The 21,674-nt window shown below is 46.8% G+C and overlaps 2 protein-coding genes across 22 annotated transcripts in view; one reads left to right on the top strand and one right to left on the bottom strand.

The window, feature by feature from the left end:
• Positions 1-315: 315 nt before the first annotated feature.
• On the bottom strand, positions 316-7,118 carry SLC35G2 (solute carrier family 35 member G2). Of its 20 annotated transcripts, none has more exons than XM_080603688.1 (6): positions 6,586-7,118; positions 5,195-5,245; positions 4,269-4,661; positions 3,523-3,571; positions 3,317-3,390; positions 316-2,122 (listed from the first exon to the last, which is right to left on the bottom strand). In XM_080603688.1, exon 6 carries the CDS (start codon positions 2,098-2,100, stop codon positions 865-867), a length of 1,236 nt encoding a protein of 411 aa, XP_080459814.1. In that variant the 5' UTR covers positions 2,101-2,122; positions 3,317-3,390; positions 3,523-3,571; positions 4,269-4,661; positions 5,195-5,245; positions 6,586-7,118; the 3' UTR covers positions 316-864. The 20 variants fall into 20 exon arrangements, with proteins under 20 accessions (XP_080459814.1, XP_080459801.1, XP_080459817.1 ...); XM_080603675.1 differs by having other exon boundaries at positions 4,269-4,451; XM_080603691.1 differs by having other exon boundaries at positions 6,675-7,118.
• Positions 7,119-7,482: 364 nt separating this feature from the next.
• STAG1 (STAG1 cohesin complex component) overlaps positions 7,483-21,674 on the top strand; it is a 185,922-nt gene continuing 171,730 nt past the window's right edge. Inside the window, exon 1 of one of the 2 annotated variants that reach the window (XM_080604104.1) lies at positions 7,483-7,629. The gene's annotated coding sequence lies outside the window, so the exon portion shown is untranslated. Of the gene's footprint in view, positions 7,630-8,230; positions 20,179-21,674 lie in introns of those variants that run through there. The other variant, XM_080604103.1, reaches the window with a different exon arrangement.

The raw sequence follows: 21,674 nt of genomic DNA, 5'->3' as shown, positions 1-21,674 counted from the left end.
TTAGGCTGTTCCTCGTTAACACCACTGCTCACACCTCAGTCTCAAATGCAAATCTTGTTTTTCCCCTTGCGTAATAGTTGAAACGTCTTTTAGGAAAAGTGGTTCCAAAGAAAGAACGTTGCTCTGCTCCAGGGCCAGCTTTTTTATTATCAGAGATCTTCTAGTTCTTGGAGACCTCTTTCACAGCTGGGACACAGGTGGAGATCCAGTTCTGGGGGCTGTTTTTTCCCCCACGCAAGGGGGTGGGGAAAAGAAAACCCTAGAAGGCTTCCTGTGTCAATTCAGAGAGAAATTTAACCACAGAGCACAAAATGCTTTACTGATATATTCTTTTGATATATTCTTTTGTTTACACATGCACAGGAAACACAAGTAGCCATCACAGAAACATTACCATTTCTTCATTTAGAACGTTACAGCCAAAGCGGAAGAAGTGTTACAGAGGACACAAATGCTCTGCTTGACCATTTTAATGTTTTTACTGTTCATTTCCTACTACCACAGCGCACGGGACTGACAGTCACAAGTGAATCCGTCTGTCTCCGTATTGCCTTATCCCAGGAAGGTGAGGAGGAAAATGCCTATGGCTTGGCCTGCACTTTGGCAGGCCAGCTGTGCTTCCACTCACGCACCCTATGTGCTGCAGACAAATATCCTTTTCTCATACGACATAAAAACGTCAGTGGTTGTACGCACTAGAACAAGTTCTTCTGTCACGGAAATCTGAAAATACCAATGTTGCTACATCAGCTGTGAAGTTAAACAGTAGAGAGCGGACCTGACCAGTACATGAGAACACAACAGAGTTGGAATATGTCACTTTCACGTGGTCACGCAACCAGAACTGAACAACAAAACTGCGCTTCATTTAATGGAAGAATCCACGATCTCCTGATAATCCTGTCTTCCTAAATTCTTCCAGGACAGTTTATAACATGCGAGAAAAAAAACACTAACCAAAATAACTGCTCCCCCAATGAGATCATAAGTACCTGGGAAGATGCGCAGCACGATGAGCTGCAGGACCATGGCGATGACTATCTCCAGGTGCTGTACAGTGCTGACCAAAGCGGGATGGAACTTGCTCAGGGCATAGTAGACCCCCAGGAAGGCTGCCGTGGAGCAGAGGCAGATGGCAAGGAGATAGCTCCAGGTTTCTCCATCCAGCGGGACAATTGGCTCCTGAAGCACGAACATGGTGGATGCTCCCCACACTGTTCCCGTCCAACTGAAGGTGAACAGTGCTGTCCACATGCTGATGTTGTCTTTGATTGACCTGTAGACTATCATGGAGAGAGCAGTCGTCAAGCCTGCCATAACGGTCATGGTATAGCCAAAAGCTTCCTTCCAGGTGCTCAGCAAAGAGTTTTCTTCCCTGACAATGTTGGGGATCATGACCAGGCAGATGCCAAACACACTGCCAACAACAGTAATTATGTCTACGTAAGCCATTCCTTCATCTACCAGTAAAAAAGCCAAAATGGCACTGAACACTGTAGTGGTAGCCCTCCACATGATGGTCCCATTACTGGGGGGAACTATGGAGAAGGAAGTGTAAGCACAGGTAATAGAGATAACATTGCAGACCCCGTAGAAGAAGAGCCGGAGTCTGTACCCTTTGGGGCCAAAGGGTGGCTCATGGTAATAACACACAACAGTAATGGACAGCACCTGTAGGACCGAGCGGATGAAAATCAGCTCTAGGGATGGCACTTTGGAACGATCGGAAATTAATCTTGTAATTAGAGCCACGCATCCATGAGCCACAGCAGATCCAAAAAGGACTATCCACATTTTCCTCGACTGCAGTATATTTCCTTCGGGAAAGTTCTGGAAATGCCCCATCTCACTGGCTTTTGTTAGTTGTGCTGGCTGGAGCTGGGTGTCTATCGTACCGAAAAAGGTCCTTCCTCTCTTTTTCCCATCACTCAATAGTCTTTTTTTAGGATTATCCTCCATAAATACTCCAGTATCTTCATCACCATTCTCATATCCCTCTTCTCCTGGCTGGGGATAATGAGAAGTATATTTTACTGTTACTGTGTTGGGATGAATTTTCACTCGCTTTTTGACTGGGTACTTTGGGGAAGATGTATCCATTTCCTCAGAGAAACGTCCTGGTCTTGAGGAAAAAAATGGGGATGCACTGTTATCTTTTTATGTAATGGATAGTGAGAGACTCTTTAGTATGTAAATGCTGCTAGTGTTTACAAGCTATTTTTATGAACCAAGTCCAAGTACTAGTAGATTGTTCTTGGTTTTGCTTTAATTTTCCAGTCTGTTACTGCTAAATACCTTTGATAGTCAGGCCATTTGGATCTCCTTAAAAGCCAACTACAGAACTTCACTTTAGTCACTAATTTTTGAAAATAACATACATTCACGTTATGTTATGGTGCATAATGTTCTAGTATATTCATATTCTAAGAGGAAGTTCTCTTGCTAAAGCATTTTGGATGGTAAATACCCTGTAATTATGAATTGCACATATTGTTAATTGCTTGCTAATGTTACAAGATTACAGAAGAAGTTTGGCAGGAGGAGATGACATCCTTGTTTGTAAACTGGCAGGGAAACAGGAAGGATCCCTGAACAAGTCAGCGTACTACATGAACAAACAACAAATTTTGTAACAATACTTTGACAGTGTTACAAACTCTTTCTTCTTTTCACATCTTATTTCCAGTGATTGATTTTGCAACAGATTTGTTTTTCAAGTCTGAATCAATATTTAGTTATTTATTTCACATAGAGAAAATTTGGAAGGGCTGATCCAGATGACTAACCAGGCCTCCTGCTGGCAGCCAAGGAACAGGTGGATTTACAAACACCACAGGAGAAGGACCGCCCTTCCATCTCCTGCTGAAGGTCCACTTCACACCGCACACCAGAGTGAGCCCTCCCCTCGGTGCCTGTGTTTGTGCACACCGTGACACACGCAGCAATGCACGCAGTGCAGCTTGTGTCACCACAGTGGCATCAGCCTCCCAAAACGAGCAAACAATCCCTTCACAGCACCCGGTCATCAGCACAAGCACTGCTTGGGCTTTGCTGTCACAGATACATGCAGGGGGCCCACAGGGAGCCCCCCTGCAGCCCAGACTCCCTCCAGCTCTCCCCTGAGCATGCCATCGCTGTCCCCAGGCCCAGGATGACAGCACGGCGTTGGTTTAACACAGGCACAGGGATGCCACCAAGATTACTTTGTTGTGCACAGTGCCCTCCACCACCAGTCCTTCCAAATGAAGCGGCAGCAAGGAGAATGTAACCTGCCTTCTGCAAACACCACTGGGCCCCAGCAAATAAACATATTTACCTGCTCTTGAGAGGTTTAATTCCAAGCCCGAAGGGGAAAACACCTTTCCATCATCTACATCTTTGTCCGGATGTCTAAACAGAAACAACAGATGCTCTGATACCAAACAGAACGGGTTACAATGATCTTAGCACAGCAAGTAATACTCAAGGTAGGCACAAAATGTTCTGATTGTTGTTCAAAGTTGAAAATCTGAGACACATTACCATGCCTATGAGGCTGTTCTCCTTGGGAACTGGCAACCCCAGTGCATCACTATGGAAAAGATAAAAAGAAAGAAAAGAGCAAGCAGTCAGTGTAACCTTGCTAAAGCCACTCCTCAACCATCTCTCAGAATTCTTACTGACTGAACTAACCTGAAGAATGAATGGTGGTTTGCGAGTGTAAGGTTCCTGCAGTTTAATAGCAAGAAAATTTGATCATCCCGTGCCCACCATCCTGCCTCACTGCCTTTGCAGAGGTGAGGATGCCCTGGAGGACCCATCCTCCTGACCCAGCCACCAGGAGCCCAGCCCAGCGCCGCTGGTCACAGCGGTTTGGTCTCTCTGGTGCCTGCGGGGGACGGGTGTGGAGATCCCTGCAGTCCCTGTCCACAGGGTACCTGCACCAAGACAAGGCAGGCCCCGAAGGTGCAGGACCACAAGGGAGCGAACAATCGGGCTGTGGACAATCGGGCTGGACGCACGACGGCACATCCTCAGGGAGACACAGGGGCAGAGCCACAGAGCAAAAGGCAACGTAAGAGCGGGTGCCAGAGCTCTTCACTGAAACGCTTCTATCGGGGGCCAGGTTCAGCCTTGGCGTTTTCTCCATCCATAATGTGCCTCAGCCAAAGCACTGCCTGTGCCTAGCTGAGGAAAATAATTTACATAAGAATGGGACAGGCTTCCTCTCTCCTCAGGGACTGAGGGATATTAACCCCTTGCTATATCCAAGCTAAGCTGTCGCCTACCTCTTAGAGGTGGAGTGAGTGAATCTGGTAGGGACTGCGAGGAACGGGAGAGGGGCAGGCACCAATCCCAGCTCTGGAGCAGGCGGCAGGGCCAGGCTGGACTTGCACAAGTAAGCGAGGTATCCCGGGGTACCACCTTACTCTTGCTTTGGCAGGCTACACTCCTGGCCTTGTGATACCTCGCTGAAGCAGAGATCAGTACACGTTAAAGGGGTCTGAGGGCAAGAAACACCTCTGGCTACCTCTGTTAGCACTCCTGTTCACATTTCTGCTGCCAACCCTTTTTAGGCACAGCTCAGCTGACAAAACAAACTGTACGACTAAATGCTCGAGGGCTCCAGAGTTTCCATGCATATACAGCGTATATACGGCAAGAAACCTGAGAAGAAACAGCTGAAATGCAAAGGAGAGTAAATAAAAAGGGTAAGAGCTGAGTAGTGGGCAGTCTGAACAACCCATCAAGCAATTAAAAAACAAAACAAACAAAAAAAACCTACCAGAAATGTAAGCCAGTCTTATCATCTACTACTTGCTTTTTTTTTTTTTTCTTAAGGCAATCTGTTAATTTCAGATTCTTTTAACAGGCAAATGCAAAATGAACTGAATGAGGCCAGGAAGGCAGTGCCCCTCACAAGCACAGCTTTTCCTACCTACCATTTCCATCGTGTTTTAAATTCACAATTCTGCCTTGCCCTCCTCCCCACACCTTAAAATTAAGACCTTCTTGATCTCCACAACGTATGGATCAGGGACAAAGCGCGAGGAAAATAATACAAATGGTGCACAACTGGCATTATTATCAGAGCGGCAGTGAATCCAGCCTGTATAACCTCAGTCATCTCATTAAGAAACAGATGAGTACATGCTGCAACTATTGGCTCATGAAAAAAAAAAAAAGGAAAAAAGAAAAAAAAAAGATTTCTTACCATGAGCATATCATGCTTTCTTTCTTTCCTCCTGAGGTTAGATTACATTTTCTTCCAACAAATAATAAAAAAGGGAATAGAAAAGAGACAACATGCATTTGCAAATTTAGTACTGGACCTGTGTAATGTATTCAGGGATCTCTCTGGAGGAAAACAATAGATCATGAGCACATAACTCAAAATGGCTGTCCTATACAGACCCAGTATTTCCTTCAGCACCACGAACACTAACAGTTGGAAGGTCTGGGAACTCGAAGGGCAGACAGATGAGGCATGAGAAAGGCAGGAAATGAGAAGTAACAAAAAATAACAGGAGCGCTTAAATCAAAATTTAATTTTCTCTACTAAGCAGTGAATATATGACAAATGTCATGCCATCTCTCACACGGGAGATTTGTTTGTACTCTTTGGTGATCTTGCTTCTCTTAACCATCAAGAATTTCAGTTCAGTGCATAACCCAAATCTATGTTTGTCAATCCTCAACACAAATTTAAAACAAATGGAAGTTAGCACAGCCTGTGCAGAAAACTTGCTGCTTCTCCTTCTTCTGATTCCTTTTGTGGAGATCACAGGAAGGCATTTTTTTGTTTGTTTTTTCCCTTTGTATCTGGAAACTTAAGATGGTTTATTTGCATGTTCTCTGAAAAATACAATTTGATTTCAAATCCAATTTAATAGAATGCCAACAATTAAATACTATGTCAAATTCTCATGTCATATAACAAAACAAACACTCTTAATTCAAACAACAACTTGAGATACCCATTTAAATTACCAGCTCTTGGAAATTGCTGGCTGTCAAAATGTGAACTGGTTTCCCATGGGTGAACAACTAATCACAACGGATGCAATAAACATCACAGATCACTAATACAATACACTCCATGACTTCTTTAAATAAAAAAGGCAACCCACCGCAGCCCCCAAAGCATTACACACGTGCTGCTTGGGAAGGCAGAACTACACGGCTATACGCCGCTTCCCTATCGAGGGGTGGGAGGCTGAGCTCGCCTTCTTGCCACGCCTGAAGGAATTAAGCCTTCGAGGTCTGTCTGGTGGTTATAACCAATAATTTTCAATAAACACACCAAAACACTCTCGAGCTCTGCCAGATTGGGCCAAAATCAGCCAGCCAACTGAAAAGTTGTTATGGAAGATTTGCAGGCACGGCAATTGCCGTTCCCCCCGAAGTCAGGAACAAGCAGCCAGCTCTGCCCGTGCCCTGAGATGCGGGCCTGGCAGGTTGTTCCTCTGCCGCTCCTGGGGAAAACCCTCCGAATCCTGACAGACTGCGACTGTCAGCGGGCCGCGGGCAGCCCCTGTCGGGGGCTGGCAGTTCTCCCCGTCAGTGCCCAGCAGGACGCCCCGTCACCCCTGCGGCTCCCGTTACCTGACTGAACCCGCGCCTCCTCCGCAAAGCTTCCCTCCTGCCCACCGCCCGCCGGCGTCCTCCCGAGCTGGTTCCTTCCAGTTCCTCACCGGGAGCAGCGGCAGCTCCCGGCCCCGTGGCACCCTGAGCTTGCTGCTGCTGCTCCGCTGCCCGACAGCCCGGCCGGGTGCCCTCAGGTGCGGCGGGAGCAGGGGCAGCGGGAGGCCGAGGCGCCGTGAGGCGCGGCAGGCAGCCACGGGCGGCACGGCCGGGCCGGGGCCATGCCTGCGGCACCGCCGAGCGGCGTGACGGGGCACAGCACCCGCACCGCTGCCGCCACGGCCCGGCTGCGCCAGGCGGTTTTAGTGAGACCGGTTATGTGCAACGGGACTTTGTTGGAATCTGGCTGTGACAGGGGCAGTAACGGGGAGGTTGCGCTGCTTAGGCACGGCGGCGAGCACCGCGCACGGAGCGGCACAGCGCCGTGCCGCGTCTCCGCGTCACCGGGCGCGGACAGAGCCCCGACCGCCCAAACCGGGGGGTCTGTCAGGGAGCCCCCGCCCCGCCCCGCCCCGCCCGCCTCGGCCCGGCCCGGCCTCCCCCGGCAGCGCGGGCGGCCGCAGGGCCCGGCCCCCCCTCAGGCCCCGCCCACCCCCGTCGCCATGGCGACGCCTCGCCCCCCTCCCGCTCGCCCGCCCGCACGCGCGGCGCACGCGCGGCGTTTGCGCGCGAAAGACGTTTGCGGCGCCGCGTGCCCGCCCCGGCCGCGCCCCCCCCGGCGGGCGGGAGGGGGGGGGGGGAGGCGCGGGGGGCAGCGGCGGCGGCGGCGGCGGGCGGGCGCCAGGGGGCGCCGGGGCTCCGGGCTCGGCGGCGGCTGCGCCATTGGCGGTCGGAAATGCCGCCAGATGGCGGTTTAGGATTGCGGCTCCGCTGAGCGCGGCCCCCGCCGGCGCCGCCGCCGCCGCCGCCCCGGCCCCGGCCCGCACCCGCCCGGCCCCGGCCGGCTCCGGCGCTCCGCGGGGCTCCCGGGGGCGCCGCCCGAGCGCGGCGCGGCCGCGGGCCGAGGTGAGCGGGGCGCGGGGCGGGCGGGCGCCGCGGCGCCGATCCAAGATGGAGGCGCGAGGGGCGGGGGCAGCGGGCCGGGGCCGCTCGCTCGCTCGCTCGGTCTCCGCGGCGGCCGGGCCGGGAGCGGGCGCTGCCCGTGCGAGGAGAGAGGCGAAGGGGAGGGGAGGGGAGGGAGGCGGCGCGGGGCGGGGCGGCTCCTGCCGGAGCGGCGGGTCCCCCGGGCGCGGCGCTCTTCGCCGCCATCTCATTGTCCCCGCCGGGGCCGCCGGGGGCGCGGGGCCGGGCTCGGCGGCCTTCCCCCCCCACACCCGCCCCTCCGCCGCCCGGGCCCGGGCGCCGCGCCCCGGGGCCGCGGGGATGCTCGGGCGGAGCGCGGGTGGCGCTGCCGGGGCCGCGGGCGGGGAAACTTGAGGGAGCCGCCGGCCGCCCGCAGCCGGCCCGGTTCGGCTCGGCTCGGCCCGGCCCGGCCCGCTGCCTGGGCCCGGCCCGCGGGAGGGCGGCGGGACGGCGCCTGGCTGGCGTCCAGGGGCGGCGGGGGGGACGGGAGCGGCTGGTGCTCGTGCCCGGGTTGTGGGGGCGGGCGGGAGGGAGGGAGGCCCCGTGAGGGCCCCTGGGGACACGAGGCCCCCTGGGGACACGAGGCCAGCCCCGAGGGAACCCCCCCGGGCCGTGTCACGGAGCGGTGGCACCGGGCTGGCCGCCGGCGTGATGGGGCTGCAAGACGTGGCCATGGGTCAGAGCCCTGCCGGGAGCCGTGTGGGAGCCGGCGGGGTCCTGAGGCGCTGGATGGCCCCAAACCAGCCCCCACCTCGCCCGGAGCTGCGTGGGGTGCCGCTGACTGGGGGCCTGGCCTTCTGGGAGAGCTGCGCTCCCGGGAGCGGGAGGGCGGCCGTGGCCGTGGAGCACGCTAACGGGACGTGGCTGCCAACGTTGGTGTCAGAAAAACTTAGTTTCCACTAGCAGCGTGGGCCTAATTAAACTCAATTGAGCCACTTGATAAGTATTGATGATGTGTTCCACACAATTTCATGGTACTTCTGGTTCTGTAGAGTTAATCTGGTCATAGCCTGTACTAAGTTGTTGAGGGACAAAAAGCCTTCTCCAGATCACAGAACTAAGGCAACTGTTCCTGCGTTGTCTCATGTGTTTGGTATGGTGGATGACATTAACGTCTGGATTCAGGCATCTTAAGACTTGCCCAACTTCCCCATGTTATTACAGCAGAGATAGGGGTGGTGTGAGTGAAGGATGAGTCCAGATTTTCCAGATCCAAAGGAGTTTTTGCCTTGCGTAGTGAGCTTTTGCTCATCTGTAGATAACGAGGTCACTGAGTGAGTATTTCAACATTATAATCCATCGAGCAATTTGAAGAAATCACTGGACAAGAGGCTACATGTACGTTTTCTGCTTAAAGGTGTCCTGAGCATGGGGAGAAGTTCTTTTGAGGCACTGGAGGCTGGTTTATCCTTTCTCTCTGGCTCTCCCGTGACCACCTTTGGTGGATAGCCCGAGAAAGTTCTCGTGGCGGGTGCGAGTTTCTTTTGAAATGGCAAGCTGGTCCAAGCAGCGGTGCAGTGACGCAGCAGGATTCGCTGGAGAGCAGGGCGGAGAGGCTGACTCTGGGGCTGCGATTAGTCTGATAGGACGTAATTGTTACTGGTTGCTCAACGCAGGGTGCTCCGGCGAAATTCTTGGTCTCCACCACCAATGGACACGCCGATGGATTTACAGCGGTAGGAGGGAGCAGTGAAAAATGGTACTTTCCTGAAGCTCAATGAACAGTTAGGGCCAGCTGTGGAGGTTCGGAGCACCTCTGCTGCAACTGCTGAGCTTAAGGACCAGAGCATGTGGCAGCTGGCAGCTCGTGGTGTCCCATGGTGACTCATATTTTACAAATGTGCTGAAGTTCACTGAGGCTGCGTTTATGGCCAAACTTCCACAAGCAATATATTGTGGATGGAAGTTCTGAGAGCAGCTGGAATCATCATCTCAAAGCTTTACAACAGAGGTCTCCAAGGTTTTAGGAGATAAGCTACTATCTCTGTAGCCTGCCATTCATATTGCGCCAAGTTTTATGTAACGTCTACTGAAACTGCGGCGCACCTTTTGATAGCCAAGAAGGCTCGTGAACATTAAGTATTTGGATGCATTGGCGGAATGAGTTACTCAGGATGTTTAGGAACTCGGTGGGTGAATATTCTTGATTTGAAAGAATGCTTGCGTAAAGAAGAATATGTACATTGAACTTGCTTTCTTGCTGTTTCCCTTTGTTGCAAAGACTTGCTGTGATATGAGGTGGCTCAACATTGGCATTTTAAATATAATTTTAGTAGGCAAGTGAGCCTGTGGGAGTGTAAAGATGTGGTGGGAGAGGAACGCTTAATTGTGATGACTTACTAAGAAAAGTCCTGTTACTGGGATAAGAATATGTCTTTAGCATAGCATTTGTAAATTGTTTTCTAGCAAAATGCAAGAAAGACTCCAACACGCTGCCGAAGATATGAAAGCGCTAGTTATGTAAATAAGACATACCCGAACCAACAAACTTGGCTTCTCATCTGCGTAAGTTGTGCAGTGATGGCAGAGTGAATTTTGATGCGGCGCTATTACTGAATGGGTGGCTGGCATCAGAGATTTGGTTTTCCCAGCTCTGCACCTGGAAGCGCTGAGTGTTTGGGTAAGGCCCTGCCTTTGGGTGCTTGAAGCCAAAACTGAAAGGCGGTGCTGGAGTCTGGCGCTGAGATAAGGATGCACCTCATCTAAATCTGATATACTGGCACCTGGATTGGAAATGGCAACCAAAATTTGTAAGATACTTGGTGATTTATTTTATTTTTTAACTTTTGGGGTTTTTCTTCTTGTCACTTGTTTATCATGTGGAGCTCTCACACTCCCCTATTGCAAGTTGCCATCTCTGCCTCATTCGCAGTGCAGCTGTGTTCTCTTGGTGGCTAAAAATAGAAGGGTGTAGAGTTAGTTTTCTTTTGTGGAAGGGAAGGAGAAGTCTTAGAAAGTGTGAGGTCACCAGCAGATAATTCTTGTGTTGTTTTTGCTCAGGGCATCTAGAGATGCTCTTTATTCTTCTTTATTCTTTGGTGTTTTGCACTTCCAAACTGATCTCACTTTGTAGGTTTGGGTGTTGAATATGTGATCAGAATGCAAAGACCTTTCTTTGTTCCTCTAGAAAATAACTTGAGAGAACGTTATGACCCCATGTTGCAACTTTCAGTGTGAAAATATGCTTCCAAAAGCAGGTGTGATTTTTTGGAAGATCCCTATTTATTTATTTTTTCATTTTAAGGTAAGCACCACCTTCAGCTGGCTGAAGGAACCAAGGAGGAGTTGAAAAGGGGAAATTCTATCAGTCTTCTTCTGACTTAACTCTGACTTTGTAGCCATTTCCGACAATCTGACAAGTCCTATTGAATATCTGAATATAGGTAGTGGTTTCACCACTTGACAATCTGTGTGTATTGTCCGTGAGAGAACACCCGGGGATTTAGGTCCTTTTGCTAATGTTAAAGGAACTGCACTCCTGGTTTCAATAATTTTACAAGTTTTTTTCATGTACATCTCTGGAGGAAAATCTGTAAAATGCTTTTAATAACTGTATACTTGAAATAGCAGGATGACTTGCACGATAGATTTGTCAGGTTATCTTTACTGATCCCAAATGATATCATGTGCCCTATTCTGAAATGTAAGTTCAGTCTAACCTTGGTGAATTTGGTAATTCTGCTTTCATTTACACAAATCTCAGAACCACTTTATTTTGGAAGAAAACGGCCACTGTATGGGTGATGCCGTACCTGGTACAGATGGTGCACATATAACTTTTTTTCCCCTCAAGCATTCAGGCCCCCAGCTTGTATATGTGCAGATCCAGAGCACTGCCCAGACCCAAGCTGCATGTCAAGTGCTTGTTCCATGGCTACGATGCTCGTCCTGCCTGGGATGGATTTGTAGTCTGTCTTAAAACACGCGAGAAGGTGTCGGTTGCACGGCGTATTTCGATGGGCTAGGCCTTTCAGCCACAGTTGGCAGCAGTGTCAGACTGGAGAGCTTGACGTGGGAGTGTGTTCTGAGTTCCAGTCACCCCACCGTTGTTTTTTGCAGAATCAAGAGCAAGAGATTGAATTGTGAAGCCTTGCCTCCCTCAGCTGAAAGGCGAGCCGTTTCGGGTGGTTCCCAAAAGTAATGTTTTACTAGAAAGCAGCGTGAGGCAACATGCAGCCAGCATGTGTTACTTGCTGTGCAGGAGTTCACGAGAATAAGTGCCATTTATTCTATAAATAAATCAAACGAGCCTATATTCTGTAACTTTCCACAGAGCAGACTTGTATTATATTGGCAGGTTAGCCGAGTGAAAACAACATTGACAGATTGTTCAGCTTGTAGGAAAAATATTTCCTTGTAGAGGTGCACAGGAACAGACCTGTGCGTCACAAGTGTTTCTAAATTCCAAATATTTACTACAATGAAAAAAATCAAAACAATTCATCTTGGACGCGTGCTTCTTTAATAGCAGAGGATAGCATGTGTTACTGGTTTTTGGAACAGAAAAATCAAATGACAAGCTGAGAACCGCTCTCCCCCAAACGAGGCTTTCCCTCCCCTTTTGAGGGTTAGAATTCCATAGGAGCAGGAAGATACCGAAGTGTTAATGTTTGAGAGTGGAAAATACAACTGCCTTTGCAAATGACTAATGAAGTCCATCTTAAGTGAGAAATGTGCCAGTTTTGCACTGCTGCCTTCTTAGACATGCTCACTAGGACGGCGCGAGCTTGTTCCTACGATGGGAGTCACGGAAGCTGGGCGAGCTGGGCCGCCAGCCTGCCGCAGCTGACAGGGGAATCTGCTCCACGGCCTGTCCCTTTCCGTTGTGCTCGTGCTGCTGTTGCTGGTCCCGGCCTTCGTGGAGCTGGTTGGGTTCACCACCTGGCCACAGCCAGCTGCTTGGGAGGGGCGGTTCTCTGCCGGGTGAACGAATTGAATCAGATCAGTGCGAGGTGATGCAGAGTCAGTGGCAATAGTGTTTTAAATCCCCACAACCATTTTCCCCAAAACTCATCCTGTTTTCGGGTGGGAGATTCAGATGGACTCAGTGTGTTTCCAGGTGTGAGAATGCCTTAGAGCGTGGGCTCCAGCTCGTGCGCCTGTGTCACTTTACTGGTAGGTTAGTCTGTTGTTAGAGATAACCACTTGTTGTTGCTCTGTTTCCCATCTCTTCACCAGATAACGTATCCATGCAAGGCCTTTTATTGCCACAGCAGCTTAGTTTCTTTAGGAGCCTTTCGTGAAGAACCTTAACATATATCTTAGAAATTAAAGCAGGCTTTATCCAGAAGAGTCTATAGGTGTGTGGGTAAGGGAGATCTTTTTAGAGAACTCTTGGAGGTTTGTGAAACTTGACTTTGCTGTACGAAAGTGGGGTTGATTTGTCCTTTTAAATGCTGTCATTTATTTTTAATTATTATTTTGCTGTCTACTGGTTTAGTCTCTAGAATAGCTTCTACTAGCTGGTCTGTGAGGCTCTCTGGACTGTGGCATCACAAAGTGTTAGGTGGGAGAGGAGACACGATTATAAACTGTGCCCAAGAGTAAGCACCGTTTCAGGCAGCAGAATTTTTGAAGGCTGTTTTCTTTTGAGTCTTCATTACATGGCTTCTTTGGTGTCCGATCATGTGATCTTGCTGAATGTAGCAGAAATTGGTCCAGAGGTTGAAAATTAGGGGTAGTGGGAATTAGCGGAGAGAACAGAGAGAGCGAAGGGTACGCACACAGAATGCGTTTGTGTAGGCCTGTTTCTGTAGGATCACAAGTTCAAATTCACAGTTGTGGTGATACTGTAAAATAACATACAACAAAACAATATAGTACAGGGCGTGCAAGTTGCTGTCAGAACCTCCTCACTGATGGAGCTGAAGTCTGCCTGCTTTTGACTGCTTCCAAACTCTTCTCAGCTGTCTTTGACATGTGTTTTGCTGTATATAATGCTCGGAGAATGAAAGTCTGAGTGAAGATCAAAATGGTAAGGATATCTATCAAGTCTTTTGAAGGACTTCTCTGAAAGACTGACGTTTCTGATCCTCTGCCCTTTTAGGTACAGATCACGGTTTGTTGTTCTTCATCTCCTTTCTATTCCACAGTTCCAGGTGTCTTTCTTTAGCTCTTTGAGGCTTTTTCTATTTTAGCTCTAGCTGATTGTTCTACTTGCATTTATGGAAGTCAAACTCACTGATGTGTCCTTCCTCATCCTTCTAAAAAGGGTCAGAAGAAATGGTGTAATTTCTGTAGGTTTGCATGTATCTCCTGCCTTACCCATTCATGTGGACATTTTTAAAAAATATTTTTAATATGTATCGTTGCTGTAAGCTCCATTTGGACCAGTGTTTTCTGCCAAAGTGGTTAACACTGAGCTGAAATTTTCTTTGTCTCAAAATGCGTTTTAGGTAATTTTTGGATACTAATTGTTACCCTTTTGTGCAAGATGCTGGGTGCATTGAGAACCTCAAGAGGAAGAGATGTTGAGTACTGTGTTTCACTTAAAATGGCCAATCTGAATTAGGGCAGTGCTGCCCGTTTGGCAGACGAAAGGACGGTAGGTTGGATGACAGTGAGAACGTGCAGGCAGGTCCCATCGAGTATCCCCGTGTTGAAGTGGAACAAGTGAACTGCCTGAGTGGAACGGAAGGAGGGACTCTGTTCCCGCAGCCTGTCTGATGACTTGAAGACTTGCTCTCTGTTGCATTGAGTGGGAAAACGCAGGCAACAGTTAGTCAAATTTCAGGTGTAACCTATGTTACCAGTGCTCTCAGAAAAGGAATGGAAACGAAATGCCCTGCTTCTGGCTTTTTTTTTTTTTCAACATGTGTGCTTCAAGATCATACTGTAATACTTATTTTTCTTCCCCAAAGAAACCAGAACAAGCTGTGTTTGCAAAGGAAAGATTTTTACACGTTTCTGTTGCTGTGTTTAACTGCAGAGCACTGGCATTGTGGAATGAAAGTACTCGTGGGTGGTTCTTGTACGCAAATCTTAGCGCCCGAGGTGACTGTTGAATTGTGAACCTCTTGTCTTGGGGTTGAAATGTTTGTTAATGTTGTAGCCATTAAAGCTGGTAAAACAAACTTTTCTCACTGGTACGCCTTACTTTTCTGATTTCTTCTTACTGCTTGTGTGTCATTGTCCAGGTAGAAAGTTCAGAGGGAAAAGAAAAGGATATTAGTGAGAGAAGTAAGAACCAAGGGAAGCAGGGAAGCAAAAAGTCACACTTAAAACAGATGGCTGGCTGTTGTAGCTGCCCTTAATTCCTAGATACTTTGTTTTCTCTAGGCAAATGAATTGTTATGAAACTGCTAAAACTCGAAAGTGTATCCTGCTCAAATCCTTCAGAATATTTTCCAAGAGACTTCTGCCAGGACTTCACCCACGAGGATCACCAGACCTTTTGCAAGAATGTTGTTCACCATTGTCCAGAGCCTTTGTGCAGAACTTGCAGTCTCTGCTGGTGCAATGCCAGGATACGCCACCTGTATCTTCTGTAGTAAATTGTGAAGCACTGCTAGGTTATGCCACTGATGTAGTTGATTTTATTGTGAAATAAGCAGCTAAGAATAACCCTTTCAGATCTGACTTGCTCGTAAATTTTTTTGGCAGTCAGCTCCTTTGTTGCATCTCCCTCAAACAACTTCCTTGACCTAAAGTCATGCTTTGATAACACCCACATCTAGAGTTTAACTATTGTGTCTGCCTTTGTCCTGAAGGCAACGTGTTGCTCCTTTGTAAGTCGTGTTTGTATTCAAGCTTGTGGCAAAAGATAATGACTTTCTGTGAGGGTAATCACAAAAAGCATTGAGTGCGGGGGACAATCGGAACTGATTTGTAGTTCCCTGGTTCTGATCTCTGCAGCTACAGGACCGGTGAATGCGAGTAGTGCCATTGCTGTCACAAAGCACGCCTGGTTTTACTTAGATTGTTTGAAATTTGAATGCATGTGCAGGTTCCCTGCTACTGGCGGGGTGAGCAGGACGCAGGGAAAAGCTTATGGGATATACAGTTGAACAAACACGTGATTGAAGAACATGGGAATATACAAAAATGTTGACTTGTGGCTAGCTAGAAGAAATAATTGTACTGTGAGCTCCTTTTGGACCAAACAGAGTGACAGGGATAAACGGACGAAATTGTTCCCATTGCATGCCTGTGGCTGCTAGTAAAGGAAGTACTGTGCACAGTAACTACAGCTCTGGCTGTGTTTCAAGAAAAAAAGGTATCCTTTTTAATCTCTGTTCGAGCTATTGCTAATATTCCTTGCATGTCAGGCTCTTTCAGAGATGACTCAAAAGAAGAATGTGTCTCAGGTTAGTTTAAGAACCATTCTGTTCTTCCTGCAAGCTCCCGTGGCTGAAGTTACTGGCAGAGTTCCCTGAAGTGGAGGTTTACATTGAGAAGACAAAAAGCTGTGGTGAAGAAGGGGAAAAAGATACTGGTAGAAGATTGGAAATGATCTGAACATCATCTTTCTTTTGCTAACCTTCCCTTTATTATTTTTTTTTACAGCAACAAAGACCAAAACTTGTAGACACAAAGAATGACCTTGTTTATGTTTTTCTTAGATGTAGGTTCAGGCAGTTAGGGACATAGCTGCTGGTGGTTGTTGTTGTTGTTTTTAATTCTAAAGGGGAACTTTGGTTATTGCATTGTTATAGATGGCTCAGATGAGCATGCCTGTGGTTGGGATGGGTATTGTTAGGCAGTTCTTCAGATCTCGTTTCCAGCAATATATGTCTCTGACAAATGAACCGTTCAGACTGGAAATTCCTGTATTAGGCTTTTAGCTGCAAACTGAATATTTTTGTTATATTCCAACAAAAAATATTGAAATTAATTCCTGAATATGAGATAAAGGAAATTTTGTGGCCATGGTAAGTATGCTTTTTTTTCCCCTTAAGTATTTCAGTGGGAAAATACTGCCGAGTTCTCCTGCTTCAGAGTAAAAACCTGTAACTGACCTTTCTGTGGCTTTAGTGGGATAGCTGCAAGTTGGTACTTTAAAAAAAAAAATAAAAAAAATCTGTAGTAACCAGTGTATAAGCATCTGCAAAATAGTAACTGGTAGCTTAGTAGAGACCATAAGATAAGTTTTTTGGAGTAGATCTGCACTCAGCAGATTTCACATAAGGAACAGATTGCATATGCCTCATTGAGAGTAACCTGCACTGTATCCTTCCAGCTTTGTCACGGACGGGAGTTTGACAGACATCAGTCTGCTACTGTGTAAACACAGGCCATTCCCCGAACACCATGCTATCTTAAGCATAACTTCCAGGGTTTGAAAACCAGGCTTTGAATTCCTCGTCTGCTGTCATAAGGTTGCTAAAAGGCAGATCTTGCCAGTCGTGTATCTTCTGTGCTGTGTTCACGTTTCTTCCAAAGCATGAAAAGTTACCGAGAACTCAAATAATGAACAAATGTTTTTCCTAACTTTGTTTAGGAGAGAACATTTGTTTTGGCTGAAATCTTCCAGAGCAACTTAAATTGACACCAGCATGGGAAAATTAGTAAAAACGAGCAGGAGGTTTTAGTGCTTGGGCAGCTTATAACATTATAGTGGAATGAGAAGGAAAAGAACAACCTAAACTGCTTTTAACCTTTACAAGGTCAAAATTGTTAGTGCTTCAAAGTGCCCTTCAAAGGTGAGCAGAAGTGTTCACGTATAGAACTTCTCAATTTTGCTGTGATGAATCTTACACGCAGGCAAGACATCAATCTACTGGGGAGCACTTTGGTGACTTTGTTGTATGAATATCATGGCCAGCAGGGCTCTCACCAGTGAAACCCAGTGACTCTGATACTATTTTTTTCTCTTAATTCTAAATATCCTGATTATTTGTGATGGCAAAAAGATGGAGATGCCTATGCCCTCTCCATATTCTGTTCTTTACAACCTTTTTGCCTTACTCCGTCAGAAGAATTTTCCTGTATTGCCAACACAGATTTATCCTTGCAGTATATTTCCTCGAAGACCACTGCCCAAAATGTTGAATTGCTTAATAGCTTAATAGTGGTTTTGCAGCATTCTAGCAACTTGCTTGGAAGTAGACATATGCTATTGTTTTGTCTTGCAATTATTTTCCTTTAGAAGCCTTGATTTGTTTTTGTAAAATTGCAAAATGTTTATCACACAGATGACTTCATCCTCTAACAGGCATGCTCTCATGTGAGAATATATTCTATAAAGATTTTTTTTACCTTTGCAGTTTTATTTAATGAAAGAACTGGTCTTGGGGAGACTATTAAACTGTGTTTATATCTAGTTATCCTTAATATTTTTACTTTTTTTGTTCATTGCTGGAATCCCTAGCCACATAACTCTAAATCCAAGTTTATGTTGCGCTTACAGCTACAAAGGAATGTCAGAAGTGTAGTGTCGTGAGATCTCTATCCAGTCGTGCTTTTACTGTAGGAAGGAGTCGCACTAGAGTGGTTATTTATTTACTTTTACTTTTGTGGTTCTGTCTGGGCTTTCTTCATTCCTGGAAGAATACCGAGCAACAACAACAGCAACAAAAAAGGATGAAGAAGGACCTAGAGTTAATCCTTTGCTCTGTCTTGGGGGAAGATCACTTACAATATTCTTGACAGATGCTTGTCTAATCTCCTAATTGCTGGGAATGCCACTGCGTTTCTTAAGCAGCTTATTCCAGTGCTTTATATTCTTGCTGCTTGATGTTTTCTTAAGGTTTAACTGACAACCTTTGCAGGAAGCGTTGCTTTCTACTTTCTCATGTCCAGCTATTTCCGATGTTCCTGGATGTATTTGAGCTGTCATTTTTCCCTTGATCTGTTCTCTAACACTGGTTGCGTGCCTTTAATTTCCAGTTCTCCAGTGTTTCCTTGCAGATCTTGTTTCCTTTTCTTCTGACCCAACTCACTGCTTTGTAGACTCTCCCCTATCGGTTCCTGTCTTGAAGACTGGAATCCCAAACGGGGCATCCTGCTTTAACGCTGAAGGCTCTCTAGTGCTAGGTGGATTGCTCTCCACTTATTTATTTTTGAAGTGTTCTGCACAGGGCTCCGCTGCTCAGTTGTTTTCCTTTTGTTCACCGTTCGGTGTAAGGCTTTGCAAGCGATCCAAGTTTGAGGTTCTGCATTAGCCTGTACTTGGCTGCGTGTCTGGGTTCACTGTTGGTTTCTGTCACTCAGAAGGGCATACTCATCTTCCTCCCAAATGGAGGAGTGAAAGGCAGGGTGGGAACCGGCATGGAAAACAATTGTCACCAAAACAAATGGGTGTTCGCCCCTCTGCGGAAGCAGCTTCCCCTTTGTGGTTAGCAAGATGTACAATATAAGTGATTTCTTGGCTTCTTGGCTGATGTGTTTGATCAAACAGGAGCTGTGGCTTTTTTCCTTGCTCTTGTCTAGAGCATTAGGACTTGCCTTTTTGATGCTGTTGCCTGATGGCAGTTGTCTGTTGTCATTTGATTAGCTGCAGTCTTCAATATTCATGAAGAGTAGTGAAGAAAGAGGCTGCCTTGTATGTTCAATGTTAAGCTGTTGAAAGCGTACGTGGAACATTGGTTTCTCTACATCCTTTGATTTCAAATGCTGTTTTTTGTTACTATAAAGTGGTACAAATCCTTATGACTACCTCTGACAATACAGAAAGAGGATTTACTTTTTCGTGGTAAAAGTATAATAGCAGCTTTAGCAGGAAAAGAAGAAAAGATGAGAAAGTAAGAAAATGTATGCCAAAAAAGTGTAGAAGTGATACGTTTAATGTGAATGTAATTTCTGGTTTTTAGTTTTCCTCTAAAATTTGCCCAATCAACAACTATCTTCCAGCACTGACTGTATTTGCAACGTTGGTTTCTTTCAGGCTGTAGCACAGCCTTTCAGTTTCTTTCAGGCTGAAAGTACTTTTGTACCAAGAGGTATGTTTTGGGCCTTGCGACTAATCTTTTAATTATCATTTAATTTGCAACATTTATTAAATAACTGTTTGGATCCCAGCTTCTTCAAATAACAGTATTTGTATCCTGTCAACATGTAATCTTCAAAGAGTTAGCTTAGACGTAGATTTGAGTTGATACTATATCATGTGCGTGATGATTTTGAGGCATAAATTTCATTCCTTTTTGATTATTTTTGAAACTGTCTGTTAATGTGTTTTACCAGCTCATTTTTCTTGGGACTATTGGTAGAGGCCAAATGAAAATTTAGAATTGCAATGAGACTGTCTTGTGGTTTTTAGGCTTTACTGAATTTTGTTCGTTCAGTAGCTTTATACAGATTAACATGCCTGAGGGTTTTTTGGTGCATTTTTGTTCTCGATTAGTGTTGTCCCACCTCTTTTTTTTTTTAGGTGACAATCACTGCTATCACCTCTGCTGCCCTCCTGTCATCCCAAAGTGTCTGCTTTTGACTGATGAGCCTCTGTTCCTCGCACCCTTGTTGCTGCTGCCTCCACAAGCAGTTTGGCTCCTGCTTGGAGCACAAGGTCATCTGCCTGGCAGGACTGAGGGGTTGTTCCAGGCCATGCCTCCGGTAGGGAACAAGTGCTCTGTACAGCTCTCCTAACAGAACGGGTGATCCTGCTTGTTTCACCTTGCTGCTACGATGCTGTCTGTGTGTGCTGAATCGTTAGTAGCCACTACGCTACCTCTGTTTTTCTGGAAACACTTGGAATGAATTTGAAATTCATTAACATTTGGTTTGTCAGCAGATGAACAAGTCTTTCAGTGGTGGAAAATCTAAGGTGGCAGTGATTGAAGAAGCTTCCTCTTCCCCTGCGTGTCCTCTGTGTGCTAAACTACAGCTCCCTGGCAGCGCTAGCTGTATTTTGTTCTACTTTTTATTTGGTGGTGGCTGTTAGTAAAGGCATGTAGCAAGGCAGGTATCTCTCTGCAAGTGAGGGAGTAGTCTGTGGTCTTATGTATAATAATTGAGATACTGAGGTTTGTCTGGAGGTAGAAAAGGAGCTGGCACTTTGCTCCTGTACTTCAGTAGCAACCACATTCTTACTGCGGCTGTCTACATAATGGAGCGTGCTTTGTTCTGTAATTAAGCATTTTACTGGGTGTAACAGAGTATAGTGCAGATGGTTTCTCAAACAAATGGTTTCTCAACTCACCTGGTTAGTTTTCTGTGAATACGGATTTCTTCCCTATTGATGTGACTGGGAGACTGTCAGTACTTTGTTCTTCAAATGTACCACCTTGTAGCGCCCACGATTATATCGCTTACCTTGCTGATATATTGCCCCTTTTCGTAGATTACAGGAAGAACCTTTGAGAAGGTCAATCTCTTATCCACTTTCACTTCTAAGAGTTCTCAAATATCCATGTCCAACCAACGTCAGCTGCTTTCCAATTCCTTGAGAGAGTGCCGTTGGATGCGTGTGAGGTGCCTGAGCTCTACATGTTTACTTCAAAATCCATTCAGTCTCACTGCCGCCTTTGCTCTGGTTTCATGATTTTCACAATTCTGCCAGTTTCTGTTCTGCTCTGTTCAGACTAAGTAAGGTTTTGAAGACTCTGTTCCTTGTTCATGTTCCAAACCCATTTCCTGCTCCTCCATAGCAGTCAAGGAGTTTTCCGCACTGGCTGTATATGAACACTCAGTCAAAGAGAATTGCTAGGATTTTGTTTAGTTCTCAAGCACAGAACAAACAAACCAACCTTTTGTTCTTGTCATTAATTTCACTAACTTGTAACTCTTCTTTATCTAAAACAAAGTAAGATATTAAGAAAAAGAAAAGCTGGAATAGAGTGGAACAAGAGCCAGTTGGAAGCAGAAGCTAAAAGACTGCATATGGGGTATAGCAGCTTGAATCAGGATTTCTTGCCTTTGACAGCAAAGAACTGGGTGCTTCGGTGTTAGGAGTGAGAGTCTCATCAGCTAGCCAACAAACTGATTTGCCCTTACGTTGCCTACTCACAGCGTGAATTTCTTTGACATGAGGGATTCATTTTCCCCCATAACTTGGAGTGGGGTTGTTTGACAGACACACAGACTCTGCTCAGAAAAGAGATCACAGACTT

Source organism: Anser brachyrhynchus, assembly GCF_964034855.1.
Source record: "Anser brachyrhynchus genome assembly, chromosome: 9".
Classification (NCBI taxonomy): domain Eukaryota; kingdom Metazoa; phylum Chordata; class Aves; order Anseriformes; family Anatidae; genus Anser; species Anser brachyrhynchus.
This window is presented reverse-complemented; position numbering and strand designations above follow the sequence as displayed.

What these genes read in the sequence shown, in the direction of transcription:
- SLC35G2 (XM_080603689.1), bottom strand. Translation starts at nt 2,100, where the DNA reads ATGGATACATCTTCCCCAAAGTACCCAGTCAAAAAGCGAGTGAAAATT.